Source organism: Myxocyprinus asiaticus, chromosome 49, assembly GCF_019703515.2.
Source record: "Myxocyprinus asiaticus isolate MX2 ecotype Aquarium Trade chromosome 49, UBuf_Myxa_2, whole genome shotgun sequence".
Taxonomy (NCBI): domain Eukaryota; kingdom Metazoa; phylum Chordata; class Actinopteri; order Cypriniformes; family Catostomidae; genus Myxocyprinus; species Myxocyprinus asiaticus.
In genome coordinates, this window is record NC_059392.1 from 8593666 (window position 1) to 8603328 (window position 9663).

The following is a 9663-nucleotide window of genomic DNA, read 5'->3' on the forward strand; positions in this document are numbered from 1 at the left end:
ATAACGTTACAACTGCGAGAAATAAAGTCACAGTTGCGTTATATAAAGTCACACTTGCGAAATAGAAAGTCTCAATTGCAAGATAAAAAGTCAAATTTGCGAGTTAATGAAGTCGCAATTGCTAGATATAAAGTCACAGTTCCAAAATACACAATTCACAATTCTTAGATAAAAAGTCGCAATTGTGATATAAACTCGAAAATGCAAAATATTAAGTCACAATTGATAAATAGAGTCGCAACTGCAAGAGAAAAAGTCGATATTGCGAGTTATGAAGTCTCAGTTTTGAGATAAAAAAAATCGGAATTATCTTTTTTTTAATTTCACTCATCTCTGGCGGGATCTGTCTTCTCTAAATGATGCATCTGAAATATTTCCAAGTATGTATAGCTGCAGGACGGAGACCTCCAAATGGGGGCGGGATCTCCAAAAGAGGGCGGGGTTACTCCAAAAGGGGGTTGCAGCAACTCCAAAAGGGGGCGTATATATATAATTTGTCCTTCACCAAAACGTCTCTGATTGGCCAGTGGAGCTGGCGTAGTTGTTCCGTCATATCCGGTTAGACAAAATCGGTGGGGAAAGATGGCGGCTGTCATTACAGTGCGGGGTCCATTCGCGTTTATGAGACGTCTGGTATGTCTTTACCTTAAGTGTTACATGCACTTTGCAGTTGCATACATTTTAAAGTACATAGACGATATTTAGAGGTGGTTAAGTCGCAGTTAGGCGTTTTTAATGGACTAGCAGCCTACAGCTATCAACAGCTGAAGTATGATTACTAGACATTCATGATGTGTGTGGATAGATGCCAAAATGTAAACAAATAGCAAATTATTAGAAGATATAAACATTGTTGTTGACAATGAAACAAACTATGTTTGAAAATATAAGCATAATCCATGCAACGTGCATACGAACAACTTGTGTATAAAAAATGTTTTTATTCATAAAACTGATTTAGATGCAAAAATCGTATATATACAGGTGCATCTCAATAAATTAGAATGTCGTGGAAAAGTTTATTTATTTCAGTAATTCAACTCAAATTGTGAAACTCGTGTATTAAATAAATTCAATGCACACAGACTGAAGTAGTTTAAGTCTTTGGTTCTTTTAATTGTGATGATTTTGGCTCACATTTAACAAAAACCCACCAATTCACTATCTCAAAAAATTAGAATATGGTGACATGCCAATCAGCTAATCAACTCAAAACACCTGCAAAGGTTTCCTGAGCCTTCAAAATGGTCTCTCAGTTTGGTTCACTAGGCTACACAATCATGGGGAAGACTGCTGATCTGACAGTTGTCCAGAAGACAATCATTGACACCCTTCACAAGGAGGGTAAGCCACAAACATTCATTGCCAAAGAAGCTGGCTGTTCACAGAGTGCTGTATCCAAGCATGTTAACAGAAAGTTGAGTGGAAGGAAAAAGTGTGGAAGAAAAAGATGCACAACCAACCGAGAGAACCGCAGCCTTATGATTGTCAAGCAAAATCGATTCAAGAATTTGGGTGAACTAAACAAGGAATGGACTGAGGCTGGGGTCAAGGCATCAAGAGCCACCACACACAGACATGTCAAGGAATTTGGCTACAGTTGTCGTATTCCTCTTGTTAAGCCACTCCTGAACCACAGACAACGTCAGAGGTGTCTTACCTGGGCTAAGGAGAAGAAGAACTGGACTGTTGCCCAGTGGTCCAAAGTCCTCTTTTCAGATGAGAGCAAGTTTTGTATTTCATTTGGAAACCAAGGTCCTAGAGTCTGGAGGAAAGGTGGAGAAGCTCATAGCCCAAGTTGCTTGAAGTCCAGTGTTAAGTTTCCACAGTCTGTGATGATTTGGGGTGCAATGTCATCTGCTGGTGTTGGTCCATTGTGTTTTTTGAAAACCAAAGTCACTGCACCCGTTTACCAAGAAATTTTGGAGCACTTCAGGCTTCCTTCTGCTGACCAGCTTTTTAAAGATGCTGATTTCATTTTCCAGCAGGATTTGGCACCTGCCCACACTGCCAAAAGCACCAAAAGTTGGTTAAATGACCATGGTGTTGGTGTGCTTGACTGGCCAGCAAACTCACCAGACCTGAACCCCATAGAGAATCTATGGGGTATTGTCAAGAGGAAAATGAGAAACAAGAGACCAAAAAATGCAGATGAGCTGAAGGCCACTGTCAAAGAAATCTGGGCTTCCACACCACCTCGGCAGTGCCACAAACTGATCACCTCCATGCCACGCCGAATTGAGGCAGTAATTAAAGCAAAAGGAGCCCCTACCAAGTATTGAGTACATATACAGTAAATGAACATACTTTCCAGAAGGCCAACAATTCACTAAAAATGTTTTTTTTTTATTGGTCTTCTGATGTATTCTAATTTTTTGAGATAGTGAATTGGTGGGTTTTTGTTAAATGTGAGCCAAAATCATCACAATTAAAAGAACCAAAGACTTAAACTACTTCAGTCTGTGTGCATTGAATTTATTTAATACACGAGTTTCACAATTTGAGTTGAATTACTGAAATAAATGAACTTTTCCACGACATTCTAATTTATTGAGATGCACCTGTATACACTGGCGGCCAAAAGTTTGGTATAATGTGCAGATTTTGTTCTTATGGAAAGAAATTGGTACTTTTATTCACCAAAGTGGCATTCAACTGATCACAATGTGAAGTCAGGACATTAATAACATGAAAAATTACTATTACAATTTGGAAAAAAAAAAAATGTTCAGAACTTCTTAAACTACTTCAAAGAGTTCTCATCACAAAATCCTCCATGTGCAGCAATGACAGCTTTGCAGATCCTTGACATTCTAGCTGTCAGTTTGTCCAGATACTCAGGTGACATTTCACCCCACACTTCCTGTAGCACTTGCCATAGATGTGGCTGTCTTGTCGGGCACTTCTCACGCACCTTACAGTCTACCTGATCCCATAAAAGCTCAATGGGGTTAAGATCCATAACACTCTTTTCCAATTATCTGTTGTCCAGTGTCTGTGTTTCTTTGCCCACTCTAACCTTTACTTTTTGTTTATCTGTTTCAAAAGTGGCTTTTTTCTTTGCAATTCTTCCCATAAGGCCTGCACCCCTGAGTCTTCTCTTTACTGTTGTACATGAAACTGGTGTTTAGCGGGTAGAATTCAATGAAGCTGTCAGCTGAGGACATGTGAGGCATCTATGTCTCAAACTAGAGACTCTGATGTACTTATCCTCTTGTTTACTTGTACATCTGGCCTTCCACATCTCTTTCTGTCCTTGTTAGAGCCAGTTGTCCTTTGTCTTTGAAGACTGTAGTGTACACCTTTGTATGAAATCTTCAGTTTTTTCGCAATTTCAAGCATTGTATAGTCTTCATTCCTCAAAACAGTGATTGACTGATGAGTTTCTAGAGAAAGCTGTTTCTTTTTTGCCATTTTTGACCTAATATTGACCTTAAGACATGCCAGTCTATTGCATACTGTGGCAACTCAAAAACAAACACAAAGACAATGTTGAGCTTCATTTAACGAACCAAATAGCTTTCAACTGTGTTTGATATAATAGCAAGTGATTTTCTAGTACCAAATGATCAATTTAGCATGATTACTCAAGGATAAGGTGTTGGAGTGATGGCTGCTGTCTAGATTCGATCAAAAATGACTTTTTCAAATAGTGATGGTGCTGTTTTTTACATCAGTAATGTCCTGACTATACTTTGTGCTCAGTTTAATGCCACTTTGGTGAATTAAAGTACCAATTTCCTTCTGTAGATTATTCCAAACTTTTGGCTGCCAGTGTGTGTGTGTGTGTGTGTGTGTGTATATATATATATATATATATATATATATATATATATATATACACACACAGACACACACACACACACACGTATATGCGTGTGTGTGTGTACATTTCATGATACAATTTGGATCATTTAACATAACTGAGTTTATGAAATGTTGTAGCATACATTGTAACACTTTGATTCACTGATTTTGTTTTGTGTTATGTCTGTATTTCAGGTCTCTGCACGCTTGCACAAGCACTGCTGCTCAAAGATCCAGACAGCTTGCCTCATATACCGACCCCACTCATATTCCCTTAGTGTTGGGCAACAGCATCGCTTCTTTCGCACTAGCTATGGTGAGTTTTAGCAATTGTGATCAGGTCATTTTGGTTCTGAACAAGTAGAATGCATTTATAATAGCTTTTTTCCTGCTCATTACAGTTGCAGCAAGACCAATTATGCCATTTAAGCTTTCAGATATTGGGGAGGGCATTATGGAGGTGACAGTTAAAGAATGGTAAGTGTCTTTTAAAACCGTTTGAGCTATTTAACACATACAAATAGCTACCAGCAGTGGACGCCATTATCCTCATCATCTCCTTTTATTGTTGTGCTCATCAGGTATGTGAAAGAGGGTGACAGAGTTTCTCAGTTCGACAGCATCTGTGAAGTTCAGAGTGATAAAGCATCTGTTACGATCACTAGCCGCTATGACGGAATAATTCGGAAGCTCTACTATGATGTCGATTCAATTGCACTAGTAGGCACACCTCTTGTTGACATTGAAACAAATGCAGGCCAGGGTAAGTAATAACAGCTTGTAAAGTGTTTTGTAAATGCTTGAGTGATTTAGTATTGCATTAGATCACTTTATCTTACATTTAATGGTGTTTTGCAGTTGAGGGACCTCAGGAGGACGTGGTTGAGACACCAGCCATTTCCCAAGAGGAGCACACACACCAGGATATCAAAGGTCACAAAACTCAGGCAACACCTGCAGTGAGACGGTTAGCCATAGAGAACAATGTAAGTTTCTGTTGGATGCCGATGCATGAACAAAATCCCACCCTTCATTATTTCCTGCTGAATATTCTTTTTCACCAAATTTGTTGTTAGGGCTGTCACGATTATGAAATTTGGCTGATGATTTATTGTCAAACAAATAATTGCCATTATGATGATTAATTGTCTGTTTTAGGGCTTTCATGATTAATTGTCATTTAAATTGTCATATTTCTTTAAAAGGCTTTAAAAACTTGTAAATGACATGAAAAAATAATGTTTAAATATCCAAATATTTAAAATATGTCTCTCTTTCTGGTCAGCTTTAGTTTTGGTCAGGTTTAAATTAACACTGTTGTTTTGGAACTCCTGTATTTTATATTGTACATTTTGGAATGCCCAATTCCCAATGTGCTTTTAAGTCCTCGTGGTCAAGTAGTGATTCGCCTCAATACGGGTGGCGGAGGATGAATCCCAGTTGCCTCCGCGTCTGAGACCGTCAACCCGCACATCTTATGACGTGGCTTGTTGAGCGCGTCGCCAAGGAGACATAGCGCGTGTGGAGGCTTCACGCCATCCACCGCGGCAACCAAGCCCAACTCACCACGCACCCCACCAAGAACGAACCACATTATAGCAGCCACGAGGAGGTTACCCCATGTGACTCTACCCTCCCTAGCAACCGGACCAATTTGGTTGCTTCGGAGACCTGGCTGGAGTCACACAGCACGCCCTGGGTTTCGAACTAGCGAACTCCAGGGGTGGTAGCCAGCGTATTTTTCCACTGAGCTACCCAGGCCCCCACTATATTGTACATTTTTATAAAAAATTAAAAATCATTTTTTAAATATTTATATTATGCAATAGTAAATATTTCTGTCCTAATTTCTTCACTCACACATTTTTTAATGCTCTTTGATTAAACCCACAAGCCCTTATTTCTCATGAAGCAAAACCTTTGAGATTTCGTTTCATCATTTTATCACTCCACTGCGTCACTGCATGCCATTAACACTTTGTATATGAACTCGCAATGACCAGAAACATTTGCCATTACACGATGGTTTAAAGTGAAGCCGGAGCACTTTGCGCTCACTGTCAAAATTGATATTTGTGGGGGCTTGGGTAGCTTGACTTCAAACAAATGATGTTTGAATGCTTGATATTACGTTACATGCACAATCTTACACTGATTGCTTTATAAGCTGACAACATGTAACGTCATGTAAATTCCTTAAACGGTTTTCCATTATCCAAATAAGGTCATAAACGGTTTAAGCATAAACTGATCGATCGGTAGATTTTAGCCCATTAATCTGATTTCACAACGAATATAAACACCTTTGCAGGCGTTTTTACTGGCTAATCCAGTGTGTGCTATTGTTGTGTGCATAACTGTTTTAAGTTTTGACATCAAAAGCAGTAAATAACTCAGATCTCATGTTAACGCAGTTTTCTTACATTGTTACGATTTTTGGTAGTTATCTGCGCATTGGTGTGCATGTAAACACTCAAAGATTGTTTAACTTCATAATCAAATAAAAAGCTAATTTGGCTCATATAAATGAGTGATGTGAAGTCATTTTAGATTATATACATTTAAATAATCCTACTACTCATTTCCTCTCAGATTAAACTAAGTGAAGTCATTGGCACTGGAAAGGATGGGCGCATTCTCAAAGAGGACATCCTCAACTTCATAGCTAGGCAGACTGGGGCCATTTTACCCCCTGCCCCATTCCAGGAGATTCGACCTCCACCTCCAACATCTGCTGCACCTTTAGCTCCAAAACCAAAAGAAAAGGTGCTTCCGCCCAGTATTCCCACTTCTGTTGTCCCTAAACCTGTTTTTACAGGCAAAGACCGCACTGAGCCTGTAAAAGGTATGAATGCATTGAGGCTTTTCACACCCCCTTTTCACTTTGTATCATTTGGTTCTGAACTGTGGTACATTTGCATCATCAGTGTTGCTTTTAGGTCAATTTCGAACCACACTGATTCATACAGATTCATCAAAGAATCACCAAAGTATTTTTCTTCCATTCACACAAATTTTTTTTGTTTCATTATGATCTAGCAATTTTGGGGATTTTAATTTCAAAACAGGTTTTCAGAAAGCAATGGTTAAGACTATGTCGGCAGCCCTGAAGATCCCTCACTTCGGCTACAAAGATGAAGTAGATCTGACACAGTTGGTGCGATTGCGCGCCAAGCTGAAGGGATTGTCCGAGTCTCGAGGTGTGAAGCTCAGCTACATGCCATTTTTCATCAAGGTATAAATGCTGTTTACTCTTGTGCTAGATGGGCAAATCATCTCAGAGTGTGTAGCATGCAGAAAAACTCCAATCAAACCATTTTGCTAGGTTTGATATTGACGTTAAATTCTCTGTAAACAGGCAGCGTCACTTGGGCTCCTCCATTTCCCCATTCTTAACGCCTCTGTTGATGAAAACTGCACAAATATCACCTATAAGGTAATGTTTGATATGGGAACAACATTTAATGGTATGTTTTTCAATTAGATCATTGATATATTCAGGTTTCTTCTCTTATAAGGCTGCTCATAACATCGGATTGGCAATGGACACCAGTCAAGGTCTTCTAGTTCCTAATGTGAAAAATGTACAGATGCTCAGCATCTTTGAAATTGCAGTGGAACTCAACCGTATGCAGACTTTGGGTGCATCGGGTCAATTAGGGACCGCTGACCTCACGGGGGGAACATTCACCCTGTCAAACATAGGATCGGTGAGTTAAGAGCTAAAGGAAGACCATAGCTTTGTGGTAATTGTATAGCAATCATATATGATGTAAGGAATTGTGAATGGCAAATTATCACTTACCTAGACATTTATATCAATGTTTGTGCTTCTGAACAGATTGGTGGAACCTATGCAAAGCCGGTTATATTACCTCCTGAGGTTGCTATTGGTGCTTTTGGGAAGATTCAGGTTTGTAAATCTATGAAGTCTGCAATAGAGGTCGACCGATAGTGGATTTTGCAGATACGATAACTAAAGTGGGGGGGGAAAGGCCGATAGTTTTTTTAAAAAAATCGATTTAAAGAATGATAAAAGAACATTCTTAGTCTTTCTTTTCTTACTGTGATGGGCAAAGACAAAAGCAGTTTATTGAGCAACCATAATACCCAGAAAAATTCAGATTTGGTGATAAACATTTTTATTTCTCCTCTTAAAGCTGCAGTTAGACTGTATAACCAAGCTGCTTTAACTGTATCTTCCAGCTCTGACCACAGAGGAACACAGAGGAAGAAAAACAAAACTATCTACATATAGATTTATGCCGATAAATAATAGTTCCAAAATGCAACTATCGGCACCGATTAATCGGTAAAACCGATATATCGGTCTACCTCTAGTCTGCAATAGTATTACTACGAAGAAAAGAAAAATCATTTATAATGAATTTTGAAGTAGCATGTTCTTTCCCGCATTCTCCTCAGGTGCTACCTCGGTTCAACCACAAAGGCGAGGTAGTGAAGGCACATATCATGAACTTCAGCTGGTCTGCCGACCATCGAATCATCGACGGAGCCACCATGTGTCGTTTCTCCAACATGTGTAAATCTTACCTGGAGAACCCCGCCTCCATGGCCCTGGATCTAAAATAAAGACCACACTCTCCTCAAACACATCTAACAACTGGTGATGTCATATCCCGAAACTACAAATTTATACTCCGGCAAAGAGCTCATGCCATTTGAGCCACTCCTTCAATTATAACGGTTGCACATTTGAAGAACATTTGTGTATTTACACCTTTACAAAGCTTATATCCAACTGGTGTTTTGTTGTTTGTTTCCTTTGTGTGTTTTGTTAAGGTTTAAAGTTGTCTCCTGTTGTTGCCTTACTGACGTAGGATGTTACATCTACCAGAACGTATTGTGAATTTCTGAATGGTAGAGAATATGAACGTATTAATATAACTATATGAACACAAACCCATGAACACTGATTCGTAATCAAACTTTCTAGTTACTGTAAAATCAGAAAGTCACTTCAGTGGCGTTGCACAATGGTTTTTAAAACGTGTCCACAGTAGTCACAAACAGAGGTGATATTTGTTAGTGGATAACATCTAAACAAAACAAAAAAATCTGTCAGGGTGAATCTCACGGAAACATGTAGACTCAAAATTAAATTTTTTTTTGCATAAATTATTTTTATTACAAATTAAGTGTATTTTCACCATAAATTTGCATACCATCATGCGTTTGGATGTTTTATTTTTGAGTTTTTTTCTTGTCATTTTCATTCAACTGTAATACAGTAATATTTTACAGTATAACAGTAAATAAAATAATGTAATATAATATTTTTAATTAAAATCAGCACAAGTTAAAGTACAACAAATATTTCCATGATGTATAAATACAATATAAATACATTATTTTTTTACATTCAAAATAAATAAATAATATTTCTTTTGATTTTGGTGTGAAATATGACCAGGACGTGTTCTTCTTCACAGTTTTCGTGAGATTCACCTTCCGATTTAGTTTTTTAAGAATGCTGCTTTTCTTGTCAATCTGATGTCATTGTTTTTAAAGGACAATGGATATGTGCAAAATATAGATTCATTTTGACTGTGGGGATTTTCTACTGCTGCAATCTCATCTTCTCTGGTGTGATGATTCTCACATGGACATAAAAGTGCTGAAACTGTGAAGTTAAATGAAAAATGGGAGCTTCTTTTGTGGACTTTTGAGCAGGGCTGTAGCAAGTAATTCTGGGCCCCCTGACTATTTATTGCCCTGGGCCCCTACCTATTAAAATAATACAGTTTTGAATTTGTCAAGGGACACCCTTGACATTTGGGCCCCTAAAATCATTACCACTTTTCACCCCACTAGCTACGGCCCTGATTTTGAGCA

At 38.5% G+C, this 9663-nt stretch overlaps 1 protein-coding gene across 1 annotated transcript; it reads left to right on the top strand.

Annotated features, from left to right (window-relative positions):
• Window positions 1–559: 559 nt before the first annotated feature.
• Window positions 560–9663, top strand: LOC127438338 (lipoamide acyltransferase component of branched-chain alpha-keto acid dehydrogenase complex, mitochondrial-like). Its single transcript, XM_051693864.1, has 11 exons — window positions 560–633; window positions 4003–4123; window positions 4209–4284; window positions 4389–4570; window positions 4666–4793; window positions 6400–6652; window positions 6876–7042; window positions 7166–7243; window positions 7326–7517; window positions 7649–7720; window positions 8233–9663. Exons 1-11 carry the CDS (start codon window positions 583–585, stop codon window positions 8398–8400), a joined length of 1488 nt encoding a protein of 495 aa, XP_051549824.1. The 5' UTR covers window positions 560–582; the 3' UTR covers window positions 8401–9663.

Coding starts and splice junctions, on each gene's coding strand:
- LOC127438338 (XM_051693864.1), top strand. CDS start 583: ATGGCGGCTGTCATTACAGTGCGGGGTCCATTCGCGTTTATGAGACGT. Junction 4,124..4,208: donor CTTCTTTCGCACTAGCTATG/GTGAGTTTTAGC, acceptor TGCTCATTACAG/TTGCAGCAAGACCAATTATG. Junction 4,285..4,388: donor GAGGTGACAGTTAAAGAATG/GTAAGTGTCTTT, acceptor TGTGCTCATCAG/GTATGTGAAAGAGGGTGACA.